The 18,324-nt window shown below is 40.5% G+C and overlaps 1 protein-coding gene across 1 annotated transcript in view; it reads right to left on the bottom strand.

The window, feature by feature from the left end:
• The window catches only part of EGFLAM (EGF like, fibronectin type III and laminin G domains), a 73,539-nt gene that overhangs the window by 14,734 nt on the left and 40,481 nt on the right, over positions 1-18,324 (bottom strand). The window contains exons 10-16 of the mRNA XM_021380795.1: positions 15,779-15,879; positions 14,719-14,819; positions 13,532-13,676; positions 11,049-11,238; positions 7,577-7,702; positions 6,594-6,837; positions 1,212-1,323 (exon numbers count right to left, since the gene is read on the bottom strand). Coding sequence (XP_021236470.1) covers positions 1,212-1,323; positions 6,594-6,837; positions 7,577-7,702; positions 11,049-11,238; positions 13,532-13,676; positions 14,719-14,819; positions 15,779-15,879 — 1,019 coding nt within the window. The remainder of the gene's footprint in view (positions 1-1,211; positions 1,324-6,593; positions 6,838-7,576; positions 7,703-11,048; positions 11,239-13,531; positions 13,677-14,718; positions 14,820-15,778; positions 15,880-18,324) is intronic.

Genomic DNA, 18,324 nt, shown 5'->3' with positions numbered 1-18,324 from the left:
AGGAAGGAAGGAAGGAAGGAAGGAAGGAAGGAAGGAAGGAAGGAAGGAAGGAAGGAAGGAAGGAAGGAAGAGAGAGAGAGAGAGAGAGAGAAAGAGAAAGAAAGAGAAAGAGAAAAAGAGAAAGAGAAAGAGAAAGAGAAAGAGAAAGAGAAAGAGAAAGAGAAAGAGAAAGAGAAAGAGAAAGAGAAAGAGAAAGAGAAAGAGAAAGAGAGAAAGAGAGAGAGAAAGGAGAGTGAAAGAAGGAGAGTGAAAGGAGAGTGAAAGAAGGAGAGTGAAAGAAGGAGAGTGAAAGAGAGAGAGAGAGAAAGGAAGAAAGAAAGAAAGAAAGAGAGAAAGAAAGAGAGAAAGAAAGAGAGAAAGAAAGAGAGAAAGAAAGAGAAAGAAAGAGGGAAAGAAAGAAAGAGAGAAAGAAGGAGAGAGAAAGAAGGAGAGAGAAAGAAGGAGAGAGAAAGAAGGAGAGAGAAAGAAAGAGAGAAAGAAAGAACAAAAGAAAAAGTAGATTCTTCTGCTAACAGAACTTAGAATCTGGTTTTATGACCAGACTTTCCATTAGGAAAGACATTTTCTAAACAGCTCTAGTCTCAGGTTGTTGGGATAAAGAAGTACCTCTGTGTGCACAGTCAAGTGAAATACTCTGCTTGGGTTCTTGCAAGCATGATTTCACCTTCTTAAAACTCACTATCACCTCTCAGTGAGGGAAGAATAAAACGTGACTCATCAACTCTCCGAATACGGCAGGCCTTATTCTGCCCTGAAAGTTGCTTTTGCAAGGACAAGACAAAGATACAATTTTGTTTTGACTTACCTATCCAACGCAATAACTGGAGAGAGGTAAAAACAGGACTTTGTGCACAGAATTTTTCATTTCACTCTTATCCAGATTATGCATTTCATGGCGTACAGTTTATGCAACAGACTTAGCCAGAACAAGTGCCAAGAAAATAACCTAAAGAATGAACTTTCAAAAATGTGAGTCTGGCTGCACAGCACGAGCAGGCAAGGCCATGATTTCATCTGCCTTTATAGAATCGTTGTCCTTAGAGTGAAGATGATATTACTTAAGAAAATGTGTCCCTGAAGTATATTTTGTCAGCTTTTAAGAGCTTTGACAGCAGTCTGTTGGCTCATCATGTGATCATTTTATAAACTAACAGCTATATTCATATTTATACTCACATATATATTAATGACAATTCGTATCATATGCTCACCTCTGCCATGCCTTCTACTGGCTTTTGTTTGTCCACTTGTAGGATACCATTCTTCGCAGTGCGAGAAACTCGCAGCTCATGCCACTGACCCAGACTGACAGGTTCTTCACTCCTGTTTTAAGAGGAAGAAAGATTTAAGAGTTTCACACTTTTCTCCTTCATGTTAAAAAGTCAATTTCTCTTGGGATGACTTTCTTAAAAAAATAGTAATCCATCAAGTTTCTCTTTACTCACAAGGAAGAAACAATGTCTGAGCCCTATCAGTAAAGGAAAATAAGGTCATGTTCTTACCACAAACAACAATCACTTTACTTCTGTTTATAAAAGAAACATCTAAACTATCAGAATTCACTTCATCCACCTCCAAACTACTTTTATGCACAGTCATTTGTAAAGTATAGTGGCAAATTTTTGGCTTGGTTTTACATCCTTATTCCATGATGGCATAAGCCTGGAGATAAAATTTCCCATTTAATGTTCAGTTTAGCCCCACATTCTCCCTTCTCTTTTAAAACAGAAGTGCTTTGTGCTGGCTCATCAGCTCTATTTATGCATCTTGTTCCAGTGACATCCACACACACACAGAAGCAACCTGGCGCTGTACATTAAGGGGAAGTAATGAAAATATGATCCTAATGATGTTGATGAAATGCTGGACAGGAACAATAATCCTCAGTTGTGTAAAGCATTCACCAGTCTCAAAGCAAGTCTTTGAAGATTGTTCTTAGAATATCGATTGGCTCAACTCTAATTTGAATAGCAGAGTATTTAATTGTCAAAAATGTATTCCCCTTCACAAGTTCTATGAAATTTGCATCTTATTTTCAAATGCCATTTGCAATACTAGTTTAAACATTTTATGTCTCAATGATAACTTGCAGCCATTCCTCCAGGAGTGATGAAAACCTGTGTTTCATTCAGAATTGAAGCTGAAAAAGTCAAAAACCAGTGTTATTTGGGATACTTGAAGACTTCCTAGCTTTTTCTTTATGCCAAAGTATAAATAAATATGAAATTGCTTCTGGTGAAATAATGTCTTATATTTTCAGACTGATTTAAATGCTGATTTAAAAAAGATCCATCAATTTGAAAATATGCAAATAAGAGCTCCTTCCTTTTTTTAATTTCTGAATAATGAACATAAACTTTGAAATATTTTTATTGTACTTATGTTGCTTCTTCAAATATCTTCAAAGTTTATATCTGTCTCTATTCAGAAGATACTAACAGTAATTACTTTGACAGTTGTTTCAGAGAATCTGAAAGAACACACATCATTGAGCAATGTTATTTGCCTTTTCTTCTTTTTTTGTGTGGTAGCATTTAGTGTTTAATTACCTTAGGTAAATCAATAGGTAACAGAATTTCATCACCTTATAATATATATATATTTAATAAGAAACCAATGGGTTTGGATGCCCAGTAAGTGGCACTACAAATATTTTATCTCCTCTACTGGTTAGTTTAGCATCATGCTAATCCACCTGCTCTGCTAGATTTAATTACAATTAGGGATGAAAGAGTCTTGCAATGTCATCACCTGAGATTCACAAGCTACAAAGGTGACTCCAAAAGAAATGCCACCCATTTACTTCCATAGGAAGTACAATAGATACAAAGAACACCACAGCACTATTTGATAGAGAAAATTCACAGCTACAAAATGCTATTTTTAAACACAGCCACCACCATTAGCTATGCATTTTCACCAGTAATGAACAAGAGCCTGCATGATGCATTTGTAAAAATATATACAGTTGTCTAGAATGTGGCTTGCCTTTCACATCACTGTTACCACTGCTGAAATGCACCAGCCATCACCTCATTGTACTCATATCCACTGTTTGGACTCCAGAAGTATTCAGCAAGCATCAGTGGGTGCCATTTTTTCCACATGGAGTAATTCAATAACACAGCTTTGCTTCATTCACACTCCCATGTCAGATGACATTTTGTCAAGACTGCCTCTCTGCTGCCATCTGTTACACGGCAACAACATGAAATGGGATATTGGTGGGCAGGTTCAGCCTCTACTACCATACACCAACATCTACCTCTGATGTTGTGGGCCAACATCAGAGGATGGAGGGCCAACATAAAAATAGGAGGCACTATTTTTGGAGCAGCCCTCACATTTCTTGGATTCACGGGGTTTTTGAAAGCTATGAATTCGGTAGTGCTTCCTTCAGGCACTAGAACTTCTGATTCTTCATGTGCTGTTCAGTTAATGATTACTTTTTCCTCGGCAAACTGAATCTTAGAAAATACCCCATGTGACAAAGTTCTTGATCCTTCAATACCTGCTCATGGGAGACAGCAAATTCTCACATCTTGGTAAATAGCTCTGGCTTTGCCTTCACCTGTCTGCTCAGCAGCCCTTCTCCCTCCTGAGCACCTTGCACACACTATGCTTCTTCCAGCTCAACTCACCTATGGCGAAACCCAAGCCTACTGCTGCTCCTGACACACTGAAACAAGTTTGCCTCATCATTAATTACAAAGACATTATAGTTGTGTTCCAGTTATATTCTAATATTTAACAGCTTGGTCATGTGAAAGAGATAGGATGACCAGAGCTGTAACTCCACAAAAGGTAGGACAAAAGATAGGTGAGAAACATTATGATGAAGAGTGAGGCAGACTTTTAAGCTAGTATTGCCTAAGCAGGTGTGCATATCTCATTTAAGATATGAGATGACATAATTGATGACAGGGTGCAAGTTGCCCATGTTATCAAGAGGATCTGAAATAAGAGACAGGGCTGAGCACTGAAATGGTCCGTGAAGACATGACTGGGGCTGGCAGCTGAGCGTGGGTTAATTATACCAAGATAACAGCAACCTGATGTGTATCACCCAGGGCAAGATCACTGTTACACTTAGAGTTAAGTGGTCAGTGCCTGAGCTGAAAATTAACTGCCCGGCCTGAAGCTTTTGTGCTTGGCCATGGGAGGGCAGGGGAGCAAGAAGTCACAGCACCAGAAATGAAGCTAATGCCATGTAAAGATGATAATCAACTGAATGTAAGAGGAACCAGGACTCATGGGTTTTGAATCATATCTAAAGGCTGAAAAGGATTGCTCTGTGCACCAGTGCTATGACTCCTTAAACATAAACTTGTTAAACTGATCATGCACTGTCAACCAAAAGCTTGGCCTTTCCTCATCTGAGTGCCTGGCCTTGCAATGGGCACAATATTCACTGAACAGAAGTGCATCTAAGTTATTGTTTAACAGCTTCTCTAAGGTGCGGAACAATTCTGGCAATTTTCAGCTAATCTTGGCAACCTCAAGAATCTCCACTACTGCCCATCAATCACACAAGACTCTTTCCTACTCCACTCAACTCAGTGTTAATTGGCTTCCTGCTCTCTCTTGTGCTTTCCAACAGAGAGGGGCAGTTTCCACCCTTAGGCACAAGCTTGTGGATCTCAGCACATTTTACAAGCCCCATACATCTTGACTGAACTTTAATCCGAGGTGTTCTGCAGCACTACAATACTCTTGGGGGAAAAAATGATATCTACTTTAAAGTACTGCAGTTACCAGCAAGAGGAATTAGACAACAGTAATCAGAAAGAGATTGAAGGCTACTGTAAGAGCCACTTAGGGTTCAAGCAAAGGTCTTTGACCTAAGATATTTCTGACAGTTTGGCCAGAGAAAAAAACAGGGCAAGTCTGGAATGATACTTTCCTTGATATATCCTCCAAGCTTCTGGCAACATGTTATTTAGCAATTTCCTGAGTCAAAGGCTGCATCCGTACAATTGCGTTTGATCTCCCTCAATGGATCTTTCTTCAGATTTGTCTAAGTTTTTTTTCTGAATCTATTTATAGTTCTGGCATCTGTAACATGCTGTGACAATTAGTTTCCACAACTTATTTATGTGCTGTCTGGGAAAAAAAAAAGTCTTATTTTCTATGCTGAATACTGTTTGTTTTGCAGTTTCACTGGGATTCTTCTAATTCTCACATAAATTAAAAAATGCAGAATAATCATTCTTTATTCATCTCCGTGTCATTCACAGTTTCAACGCCTTAATTGTTCTTCCATCAATCTCTCTGAAGGGACCTTCTGCACTTGTGGAAATTGTTTCTTTCCCTTTCCTGGATAACAACACTATTCCTCTTTTTTAATTTGCTGATTTCTTCTGAAATTAATTGACTACAGCTGCAGGAAGTTTTCAAAGCAGTGTGCATCATGAATGTTCTTTATTTCATTCCTAAGACCTATCTACACTCTAATTGCATTTTTGTATTTGTCTCCAAGCATCTAGCTGTTGGCTGCACTGGACTAACCATGATAACTCCAGAATCTTCCTCTATCTGACAGCACTAACTGCATCCCCACAGCTGTGAATTGTTGGCATTGTGCATTATTTTGCATTAGTCTGAATGACATTTCATCTTTCAGTTTATAATCTGAGTGAATTTGTTTGCATTAGTCTTCGTTCAGTGGAAAATCAGCGTATTCCTCTTAATTGCAGTATAGCCATAATTCTTGGTGTCCACAGGAAACACGTGATATACAAGACTTGCACACAGTGTGTATCTTTTTCATAAGCTTTATATAGATTATTTCTATAGATTAGGTCAGTCTGGTCAAACTGGTCGCCTCTTGGACTACAGCCAAGGTACTGAATGCCTCTCTTCAGCTCATTGCCTTTTCTGCAAACACTGGGAGCAAATCTACAAGGACTGGGAACTCATTTACACACAAAGAAAAGCCCTTTTTGAGGCACCTCATTGCTCCTGCCGGAGGCTTTTATTTTAGGATGGGATGAATCATTCTCAGATGGTCTGTCTTTGTCTGGGAGCCTGGGTGACTCATGTAAATCAGACAATTACCTTACAGACTACTAAAGCTAGGTAAATTGGGTATTACGCTTAGATCCTCCAAGAAACAACACTATGTGAAAAAGGGGACCTCGAGTTGTATCTTCTTGTGACACCTCCAGCCCAGTACCTACTACCTGGAATCAGGCAGGAGACCAGGGAGGAGGATGCTCAAAAGAGTGCTGCAGTACAATTCTGTGTCTAGAAAGTGTGGGCATATGTATAAATACTTATCAATCCTCTAATTACCTGTGGCACAATGTATGGAGGTAAGAAAGGAATTTCTGCAATGACATACAGAAAGAAAAATAACATCTGCAGTAAGGTAGTGACATGATGTGGTAACACTGACAAGGCTATGAAACAAAGGAAGATGTTGTCCCTTTAAGTACAACAATAGTGCTTCTCTGTCTTCTAAGAAGAAGCAGGCACTAGGGAGAGATGGGCTCCCATACTTCGTTATACTTTATTCCTCTTTCCAACCCACTCCTCTCCTGGGTATGATCTGTGGCATTGTTGGAAGGGAAATACAAGAAATGAGGTTATACCTGATGACTGCCGTTCCTGAGCCGCAATCAAATCTGAACTCCACGTAACCAGCCACCATATTGATGGAGAGGAAATCCTTGCTGTTTGTGTCATAGCTGTACAAAAGGACACCAGTCTCTAAATCTGGACGAAATGTCATCTCAAACTCCATGAAGGAAAGATAGTTCTGTGGTTCCAAGGGCCAGGGTGTGCTAGCAAATGATCTTAAGGATTCGTTGAACTGAGGTATGGCCAAGGCGAGTGCTAGAAATCCAGAATACACAAGAAGGTCACTTGAGGCTCAAAGGTAAGGGATTGACTAACCTGTTAACCAGTATCAGTTCCCTTAAAGCTAACACATCAGGAAACAACTGAGGAATTTCATCATCAAAATTAGGAATAATTTTTATTATTGCCAGCATCGCTTATCTCCTTAATCCCTCCTTCCCCCCAAGGACATTATATGTATTGGAAATTTTTTTGCTTTAGAGTAATTAATACATCTCTGTAGAGATTTTCTGCAGTGTTTTTCAAAGCAGTAAGCAGGCATACAATGGGTGGCATCATGAAAAGCTATATTCCAAACATTAATGTGCTAACTAGTTATTTTCATCTCTGCAATTTCAACATAAAATTGACATTTGGTCCTTTATATTTTAGAATACACAACCGATGCTGGATGAAGCAAAAGTGTGGATTTTATTAGTGTGATTTTGCAGCTGTGGAGCTGATAAGTGAGTTTGAGAAGCTTAACTGTAGTTAATTTAAATAGTTAATTTAAATAAGAAGATAAGTTTCAGAATCTCTGATTACATAGGGGTTCGATGTAGCCCCAGATTGAGTGTGGGGAAGGATTTCAATGTGTGATTTTAATAAGATGAAATAATAGCGAGTACTTGTCTTCTATCAGTGTAATAACATAAGACATCCTTGGATGTCACTATTTGGAAAACACACTGAATGCTAAATAAAAAGAAATGCAAGCAACTCAGTACCCTCTCACCTTCTTCACAGTGGTGACCTTTAAATCCAAGAGGGCAAAGGCAAATATACGAGTCTGCTTTGCTCGCAGTGCAGGTACCGCTGTTGATGCAGGATGCCTCGTCACAGATTCCACTGCTGCATTCACCTAAATACAGCACCATAGCATTGATTTATCAGAGAAGTTTGTCAAAGAAGATTTATTCAGTTGTTGGTCATTGCAAATAACCAATACGTTTTGCTCTCCAACTGAGATTCTTCTCTCATTTGTCAAACTGTATATAGTTCAGACAGAGTAGCTTGTTTTTAGCACTGGCTTTGTACCAGACCAGGGAGAAACCTTAAAAATAGCAGAAGTAAGCCCTCATTAACAAATCATGACAGTCAAACCTTTCAGTCATTCCCCCAGATTACTTTTCTTCCACCCTCATTCCTATCTTTGTTTTCTCTTAAGTGTTAATTGAAAACTGTCTAGATTGCTTAGAAGCACTGTGATTTGTTTTATTTCAATTACCATAAGTGCTTCTTTGTTCACTGTAAATTTGTGCCTTGGTAAGCCTGGGAGGTGTTAATCATCAGCAGCTAATCTTAAACTAAAATGACGTTGTCAGCCCTCTTTTCTATCCTAAAAGGAATCTGTATCATCAGCATATGGGCTTTTTAATAAGTGTTTCTACTCTACCAGCTCATCACTTGAAATAATAGATTCTTTTTGCTGGAGTTATGCTCCAGAATAAATAATTTGCTTTTTTCCCTCTTAGAACAGCTATTTGTGAAGCTGGGTTATTCAGTGGTCACACGTACATCTAATGAAGTGCTGGCTGAAGTTATTTTTTATCTTATTTTGTTTCTGCACACATACATCCCCCCCGGTCAATAGTAACAAATTGATCTTATATTAAGAAATATAATACACGTGTAGTACATAAGTGCGAGCATGTCATCTGGAGGTGCAAAGCATTTATGGCAAACTATGAACAGCACACAGATTTTAAGACATGCTGAAACATCACTCCTGAGATGACACAGATGCGCTCAGGCAATGCTGACAATGTGGGCCTATCCCGCCCATGTCCTATTGCACTGAGGCCTGAGTGCAGCCCTCATTAGGCAGGGCCTTGAGGCTCAACCAAGGAGCATAACTAAAGCACACTGGAAGGGAACAAATTCTGCTCTGTGTGGAAGGAGACAATTATCCTTTGAAATGGCTGCCCCACACCCAGCTGTGGCAGCACGGGTGCTCCTGATGACTCTTTTAGCCATCATTTCCCCTTCTGAGCTGTGTTACAATGGCCACAGTGAAATGGGACAGGAGGGAAATGGGAATCTTGTCACTGCTTTTCACGGAACTGTTCTCAAGTGGAATTTAAAAGGTCACTGTTACAGGGTTAACATAAATTATTTTACCTACAAATCCTATTTTCAAGCTTATTACAAAACAGAGAGTGTTTTAAAATGACAACCTGCACCCCTCCTGAAGGACCTCTCCACACCTATGATGAAGTTCTCAATTCCTACAAGAGGTGTCTGGTCTGAGAGATCCCTCATGTACGCATCACTTTTTGCACTGGAGACAGAAATGAGCAGTACCAGCTTGGTTTTATGGACAGGAAACTGAGCCAAGATGTGGGACAACTAGAAATGCATTAAGTCTTAGACATAACTAGGAAACTCAAGCAATGCTCGTCTTTACTGTATCTGCTGTACTAACAATGCTGGTAGTATTTTCAAAAAGACCAAAGTTAAGTGGAATTTTTAAGAACCAGACTAGGACAAAGGAAGGTAGCAGCAGTGATGAGATAAGCTGTAGGCTCTCTGGTTTGAGAGTCAGTTTGAGCTGCAGCAGTCATGATATGTACAGCCAGGCTGCTCTCACAGCATCATGTGCCGGGAGCTTGTCCTGCATAGGGGCAGGGTGGCCCCTCTCCTGCCTACCCTCAGTGCTGTAGTCTGTATATCACAGCATTCACGATTTATACATTGTACTAAAGAAAAAGAAACAAAAGATTGGCTAGCAAAAACCATCCCTAAACCCCAGCAGAGTTCACTTGAAATTTATTTATTTTAAGCTTAATGCATCATATATTGCTTGCGAATCTCTCCTGGCTCAGTATCACATAAGTGTGTGCAGCCATGTAAGGATAGTAGAGCTCTATCACTCAGTTTCAAGTCACACATGGCAGATCCCAGCATTTATTTTCAGTGATGTTGATTGTTAATGCAATAGTATGTGAAGCTTTCCTGGATGGGAATGAAGCCAGCTGCATCACAAGAAGCAACAGAGATTAGGACTTGGAGAACTTCAGCAGGGCTTTCATCTATCTATATAAATTCCATAGATTCTCACTCTATCGTGAAATTACTCTCTGCTTCCAAAGACTTATTCTTTTCAGAATCTGTTTCTTGGGCTGTTCTGTACTCCTCCTGCGTAGCACAGAAGTTTGGTCATGTTATCTAGAGAATACAGGGCGATTGTTACAAAGTTTCTCATTAATCACTTCCTTCTTGAGATGCCAAATGCAAAGCTATAGAAGAGAAGAAAGATGACTTTGTGGATGAAGCAAGGCACGGAGAGTTCAGCGACACGGGATCTATTTCCTGCCTTTACCACTCGCTTTCTGACCTTGGGGTTACCCTTCCACTTAAATTGTTTAGACTGAGATGCCATTAAAGCAAGGATTTTGTTGTTTCCTAGTTGTCCGTTACATGGATAAAGTAGAGATTACTAAATATATATAGAAGACAAGACTAACTAATTTATTAACTTCCCTACTTCTCTATCTTTTCTTCTGTGAAGGGAAGATAATGTTATACCACCACCCCCCAAAGCTATTGGAAGAATTGATTTTATTTATTTTTTTAAGATATTGTGATCCTGGAACTGAAAACAATGGATGGTCAACAGGAAAGCCTATTTGATTCAACAGTAATGAGTTTTCATGGGAAAAGTCCTTCTAATAGCCACAGCACTGCTGTGGATCTGAAAGAGTATTGTATTGCTTTGGAGAAGTGAAATGATGCCTGTAGGCAAAACACATTTTGTTGTGTCCACAGTGCTTTGCACAAACACAGCATGCATTCTATTGATTTCTGCTGATGACTATGTCAATCAGTAGCATGGAAAGGTAGCCTAGAAGATGCTGGCAAAACACTAGTGCAGTCATAACTACATCAAAAATACTGAGTTTCCTGCTTGCTTGTGGGAGTTGGTTTTACCACTGTGTTGGACAACTACATCTACAAGGGTTTTGGGTACATTTGATTGATATTTACAGGGACACTGATGAAAGCCTCCTACAACAGACCCAGCTACAGCAATGCACAAAAGCACAGAGAAATATCATGCCAAAAACTGAAATCAGACCTTTCCCCTCTCAAACCTGGATGATTGCTCAATTTTTCTTCAGGGGAAAAAAACAAACAAACAAACAAACAAAAAAACCAACTAATGAGTGATTTAGCACTGATTAAAGACTGCACACCATTAAACTTACCTACATCAGCACCACTGAGAGCTTTCCCTAAAGGCCAGGGTCTCATATCAATCATTTTCCCATTAATGCTGAGCAACTGAACACAGCCCTGAAATCCACGGTTGGTGCCTGTGGCTCTGACCAGCCAATACACACTGGGGGCACCGCCAACGTAGAAGGGAGTCCGGAAGGTAATCTTACTATATTGGCCCTAAAGGGAAAATAGAACACAACATAATGTAGAACAGACATAACACAGGATAACTAATTAAGCCACACTGTATATAATCAATTTTTTCTCCATGAAAAAAACCAGCAGATATATAGGCTGCTCATTTATAATTCCTTTCCATTGCTTATATCCCTGCTCCATCCATAATTGAATAACACTTTAAATATGCTACTTTTTGCACCCACATCCATCATAATAACATGAGCTACTTAACGCAAAATAAAAAGTTTGAAAATCACTGTATTCTAAGGGAGCTTTCTGGATATCTGTCTTTTGCTGCAATTTCTTCCTTTGCTTTGCTTTTGTCAAGATTGCTTGTTTTCTCAACACAGCCCTGGGGGACACAGACCAATATGGTGCTGCCATTTGGAGAGAACTCAGCAAATGCTGAGAGATGAATAACAAAACAATGAAAAAAGATAACAGCAAAAACCAAGACAATACATAATCTGATACAGCTACAACTTCAAGAGGATTCTACCCACTTCACTGGCACTAAATTTACTCCTGATCTCTTATTACTTGATCTCAATCGACCTACGGAAACCTACACATACAAGTTTACTTGCACTACTGCAATGCATAGGAAGGAATGAAAAAAAGCCTAAACTGAACTTTTTTGGTCATTAATTTAAACCCCTCCACAATGCAGCCAACTGGGTCATAATTCTTTTCATAAACTGATCAAAGTATTTTTTTTGCCTCCTACTCAAAAGCTGTTTCAAAACACCTGTGACCTCTGGAACACAACGTTTTAAATTCTTGCTTTTATTCATGGCTAGATTTTACCTAGTGTGTTCTGACAGCTGACCACTAGCCCAGACCCTTTCTGGACTTTTCTGTCCTGCCCTGCCTCCATGGTATTTATGACAATAAATCCTATCCCCATGGGCTACATTTTACCAGGCTAAGTTAGCCAAGGTTATTGAGTCTGTGAGTGTCTGCTGCACAGTATGCTGCAGAAACACATCAAATGGGTCTGAATTTCAGTAGAGTGAAATAATTCATGCGAAGCCTGTGGTTAAAGAGAGTTCATCTATCCACAGGGTTTCATAGGTTGGCATATCACAGGGCTGTGGGCACACGATACTCCTGCTCTCCTCCACTGATTGCAAACTCCCACAGCCTTTGATGTTTCTGCCTGCCTTCATGCTCAGTCTGTCATGTTCCACCTCTTAGGGGTACTCTCTAACCTCTCAAAAGAACCAGGTCAGAAATGACTGTCATTTGCTGACACCAGTCCAGCTAATTTTAACTAGGAAGGGCTGAGGAAGAATCACTGATGCAACAACATTGTCAGAGTCAGCCATACGCCGTCTCACCAAAATTCTATGCCACAGCATTAGTCTCTACAGGACTCATCTCCTGATTCACACTGAATCACATTTGCCTTTCACATGGCCTGGCAGCACTGGTAACACATAGTGACACATGACAGACACTAAAATCCTTCTCCTCTGTTATTTCCAGCTGATGAGCACTCTACATGAAGCAGAAATTCTTGCCATTAGGCTCCAAACACACAGCATTTATGCTGACAAGCTTCATCCCCTTCCTATCACTCAATTTCTTGAGATTTTTTTTCTTTCAGAGCCTGCACATGGAAGTGTAAAGTAATGATATACATGAAGTCCCTTTTTCAGTGCCAGGGATGGCATGCTAACAGTCATTATCAAAAGGAAGAGGAAAGACATCCAAACCAATTTGCAATTGTCTTTTTTTCTGCATCTTCTTTTCACTTTTATTTTCTGGTTTGGTAAGAGATGAGAAAATCAAGACAATTTCCTGCATTATATTTTATCCTGATGGTCTCATATGAGACTGTTGGCATTACCATAAGTCAGGGCAGAACGTCTATCTCCACTATAGTGCTTAAATCTATGTCTTTAGTATACATTTATTTATACTCTTGTATACAAATCCTGTGTGGCCATATGTATATTGTACATAACTATATACAAACATATACATCTGAGCAATCTGTTCTGGTTGAGGAAGTGAAAAAGCTGAGACTCAAAAAAGAAAGCCAACAGGGCCAGCAGCTATAAATCCTGGCAAACTTCTCAGAGCAACTTGTTATGAGAGATCAAAGAAGTGCAGGAGAAAGGTGCAGGGCAAGGAGGCAACATGGCAGGATAACCTGGATGGGATTCAGCATTGAGATATCTATCTATCTACCCTTCAAATTTGATCAGACTTCTACTAACAAGAAAAAAAGTCATCACAATATTGAGAGAGCCCTAGGTAGAGTTGCAGGTGCAGGATTACCTACCTGAGATTTTCCTGTGACTGGAGCGTCATTATCCATCCTGAGCCAGCCATTCAGCCCGTCTCTGAAGACCGTGACACTGTGCCAGTTCCCCAGTTTGATTTTGTTTTCACTTGTTATGACTGCAACTCCAGTGCCACAGTTAAACCTGGCAGTTGTAGAGAGGGCAGGGTGACAATTTCTCACCAAGCAAATATTGAACATCTTTACACTTCTGAATATTCCCTTGTCTTCCAGGAACTTCTCTGTTTCTCAATGCATATTAACAGACATAAGGTATATTAGACGGGGAGGTCTAAGTATGATCTGTTCCAGGTTTCAAATTTTATTAACTCTCATGGAGAAGGTTTTGCATTTCCCAGCTATATCAAGTGCATTGCAAAGCTTTTTCACAGCTGAAGTTGTTTCAAGATGCAAGGTATTACAACCTGAGTTCCTGATATCACAGTAATTTATCTTGGGAATTTTGGTAGCTGCCTTGTGAAAGGTAGCACTGTATTAATAACTCTGGGGCACTGTACGAAACTCAAGTGTTTCAGTGCAGATTGGCAAGGAGACCTCCAGCACAGTCTCTGTGGAGCTGACCGTGCACAACACATGCCATTTTCTCTGACTGCTGTTCAGGGCAGGAGGTGAACAGAAACAGAGCTTTAGCAAGCCCCACTTTGGTTTTTCCCACTTTCTAAGGACTCAGTCTTCCAAATAAGGAGACCCTTGAGAGACTCCTTCACACACTTCATATCAATGGCAATGCAAGAAACATTCTCCCTCATCATGTAAAAAAAAACCTGCATCTTCCATCCAAACAAGGGATATGGAATGAAAACTCCAGGCCCCTTGCTAGCCTGGTATCCTTTACTGTGCTACATGATCTGCAACTCTTTTTGCTGTGAGGCAAAAACACTGAATACACACTGCCCCTAAGAAAACTGATCTTTCTACCCTTACACCAAGGTCTGAGTAAAATGAGTCAGCGGGGCACATGTTCACACACTGAATAAGGATTAGAGAAGAAAATATGTAAGAACTGTACAGTGAAGCAATGCTACCCGTTTTGTGCACTGCATAGGACAGAAGTCAAAGTCAGGACAGTCATTCATCACCTAAAGTGTCCCAGGAGGCAGCAATGTCCTCTTCTCTTTACACCAGATTTAGAGTGGAGACGGGCCTACCGGAAATCAATCTTTTACCTGAACTGGATGCTCCGTCGGATGATTGCCAGAGACATAAAATCGCCACGGCCATGTTCATTTTCCCCACAGTAGAGCAGCAAACCGTCTTCTGATTCAGCCTGCAATGACAGCATCAACATGAAAGATCAAAGACTAAGTCTCGCAGTGACAGACAAATGTAACTAGTACTGGGAGATTTTCTCCAGAAAAGGATTTTTTAACTTGTAAAAACATGGTTGATCCATTACGAATCCTGCCTAAGAAAAGCCTAAGACACAATGTCTTAATGCTTAAATGGTTTAAGAATATCTCTTCCATATACAGCATGATACTGTCAGATCTACCAACAGCTAGAAAGGATTAGAAGCTGTCAGACATGTCCCATATGAGACCTCTGAATACGGAGTCTAGCAAGGACATCCTAGCAAGCCTGTTAAGTGTAGAGACACGAGACTTGCTGCACATGAATACACACACCCTACTTCACACATTCAGTGAATCTGATGCTTTTCAAGCCAAACAACCTGGGCATGCAAGAATTATCCATATGTGCATAGCAGCAGATGCAGTGGCTTTTAACAGCCATCCACAACTTGAGTTGACAAATTTCCAGAAGAGTGTTAAATCACCACATGAGGCAAAAGGTCACTACAGATCCACAGCAGGCTTGTATCTGGGCTAAGATGCTGGCCAGGCTGCCTTACATGGGATGTAACTGAGAGCTCATCTACAAGTGCTACCTTCTCTACAGGCAGCCCTATCAGCTCTGTCCTAATTTGGACAATAACAGACATGAACACTGAAGCTAGATTACCCAATTAATTTGCGTTCCTCAAATGTAAAGACAGATCTTTAGGGATGAAGCTTATAGATAGGCTCAACACAGTTGTGTTATAAACTGTTCTGAAGCGAAGTTAGTATTCTGTTGTCCAAAATATGAAAATATGGGGACGGAGCTCAATGATCCTTAAGATCCCTTCCAGTCTAAACTGTTCTCTGATTCTATGGATCTATGAATATCAGAATAAGTGAATAAAATTCAAAGCTCGCAAGAGAACTTGGAATTGCTTAAACTTACCCTGAATTCAAGGGTAATTTGAAATGTCTGATAGGAGTTTTTCAGTGGTTCAAAGGTAATATATGAGTAGCCATAGAACTGAGGATACTGAATAGTAATATCTGAAAAGCAATGACAGAAGCACATGGTTTAGCAATTTTCTACCAATATAAAAATTGATATACATATTTAGCACTAGATAACATTAGGTGAAAACACAAGGTGGAGTTTCTCCAGAGACAGCCATTAGTCAGCAGCAGTGAACAGCCAGTTAAGTTATTGCCTTGTCCTTCCACCACCTTTCACAATTCCTCTACTCTCAAGAAACTGGTGAACTTGGAAAAGAGCAGGATACTGTAGGACAAATACTGCTCAACAGCTTAATCACTGATTTTGGTGGAACTTTCTTCAGATTTTCATCTCTGTTTCAGGAGCCAGAATCCATCTATTTATTTATCTCCATTTAACAAGCCATCTAATACAGAGACAACAAAGGAATTTTCTGTTTTACAAAAACCTATTTGGGAAATGTGCACTGAACTAGGCTCCATGATGCGTTACTCACTGTCACTCCGTAGCTGCCATATCCAGCATCCAGAAAACCCTTGGGTGGCTTCTAGGAGCCCCCAGTGCCTTCCTCCAGTCAGCTCAGGGCAGAATGCTCAGGGAGGGATGGGGAGAGGAAAGCTCCTGCATCTCCCCATCCCTGGGTGCAGCAGTAACCCTCCATATTGCTCACTGGATGGTGTCATCAGCCCTTGCCCTTTACTATCTTATGTCAGACCACCATACCAGCTTCTGCACAAAAAACAAGAGGGGGATGTCTTTCTGCTACCTTTGCAGCTCATTTTCCCAAGAAACACTGAGGACAGATGCAGTTTCAGGCCTGAATTTTTGCCGCAGATCTAAGTCTAATAAGGTAGGAAGGATGAAGAGTCTTATTCCTCTTTGCTGTTTGAATACTGAGTGGATTCTTCTTGTTTATTTGGAACTGGATACAGCTCTCACAGCTTCTTTGTTATTAAAGCAAACAAATAGAATACATCTGAGACTGAGGGGGACAGAACTGGTGCTATAATCCTGAATCAACCATAGCAGTCAGAATTAACTCATGCCCTGATCACAAACAGCACTGACTGGACCAAAGAGTCGTACAGCTGTTGATTGTAAAGAAAAGTCTGTTTTCATTCAGACTAATATACTATTTAACAATACTGGATGCTGTGGAGAAACTCAGTACAAAGCAATATTGGTACATGATGCTACTGCTTACCAGTATAAAGGAATAAAAAACTCCCTTGTGAAAAAGGGTGGTTTTGGAATCACATTAAGAGACTAACACTAAAGGCTGTATACAGTTCAAATACATCCTTGACTTTTCATACTAGAACGAGGCCAAAAATCACATCTGCAGCTGTTCCCTTTGTCTGAGTCACAACTGATAGTTTTCAGAATGAGCTCTGTCTCCTCCACCACTGGAAGGTGAAATTCAAATACCCCAGTGCCTACATTGCTGATGCACAATGTAGTGCATCAGGAATATTCAAAACTTGTCTGCAGAAGAAATGCATGTCCCTGGTGCTCTTCCTTAGCAGGTGGGACAGCACTGTCACCAGTAACAGAAATGATCTTCAGCACTTCTCACATTCATCATGGGCAATAACTCACAAGTCATGCCATCGTCCCAAGAGAGGCAGCATCTCTATGTCAGTCTCCTTGTTTACTTTTTTGTTAGTTACCACTGATTGCAACCACCTGTTGCAATTTCAAGCACCTGCGGTCAAGAGTTTGACGCTTGATTGGGAAGTGATGCTCGGGATGCTGTGCAGCAGAGAAGCAGACCTGCCTCACTGAGGAATAGTGACAGGCCAGCCCAGCCAGCTTTGGGTCTGGGCAGACCTAGGAGCACTGCACAGGTAGGTGCCTCTTCCTTCCTCCCTGCTGCATAGTCTCAGCTCTCACTTTGCACAGTTTCTGGCATTTGTGTGGACCCTTGATAATCAAAGCAACAGATAATTCCAGAGGGGAAAAAAAATTAAAGTGACTTACTGAGTGATCAGCTCCTGTCAGGGCTGGCAAAAAGGAGAGGTTAGGCCTCAGCAGCAAGAGTGAAAGGGGGATGAATGCCCTAGCTGAAAGCTGGAGATACCATGGCTGGACCCTGCCAGGCCTGGGTGCTCCCAGCATGCCTGGCTTCTCCATCCTCCCACTCCCAAATACAGAATGTAGGATTAACCTACCCCACAAAATTGTAGGTGTCTGCATTTGTCTGTCCCATCTTTATTAAAGAGTAAATTCTTCAAACATATTTAAAGGAAGAGAAGAAACAAAGGGACTGATGTCTGAAGAGAATCATGGAAGTTGCTGCTGTCCTTAGGAACATATTAATCCCAACCTGATCATTCAAAAAATGTACTTTTGTTGTTTTACCACACACTTGCTACTTGCCTCAGACAAACAGAACTAGAAATCAACCTCCAGCTGGTCTAAAAACCTGGGCCACAGCCAGGCCCTGCTGAATGTGCCACTGCACAGAGGCCTCAGACATTTGGTTGGTCAACCCTAGG

This window comes from Numida meleagris, chromosome Z (genome assembly GCF_002078875.1).
Source record: "Numida meleagris isolate 19003 breed g44 Domestic line chromosome Z, NumMel1.0, whole genome shotgun sequence".
In the NCBI taxonomy this organism is placed as follows: Eukaryota; Metazoa; Chordata; class Aves; order Galliformes; family Numididae; genus Numida; species Numida meleagris.
The sequence above is the reverse complement of the archived record's forward strand: the minus strand, read 5'-3'. Positions and strand labels throughout refer to the sequence as shown.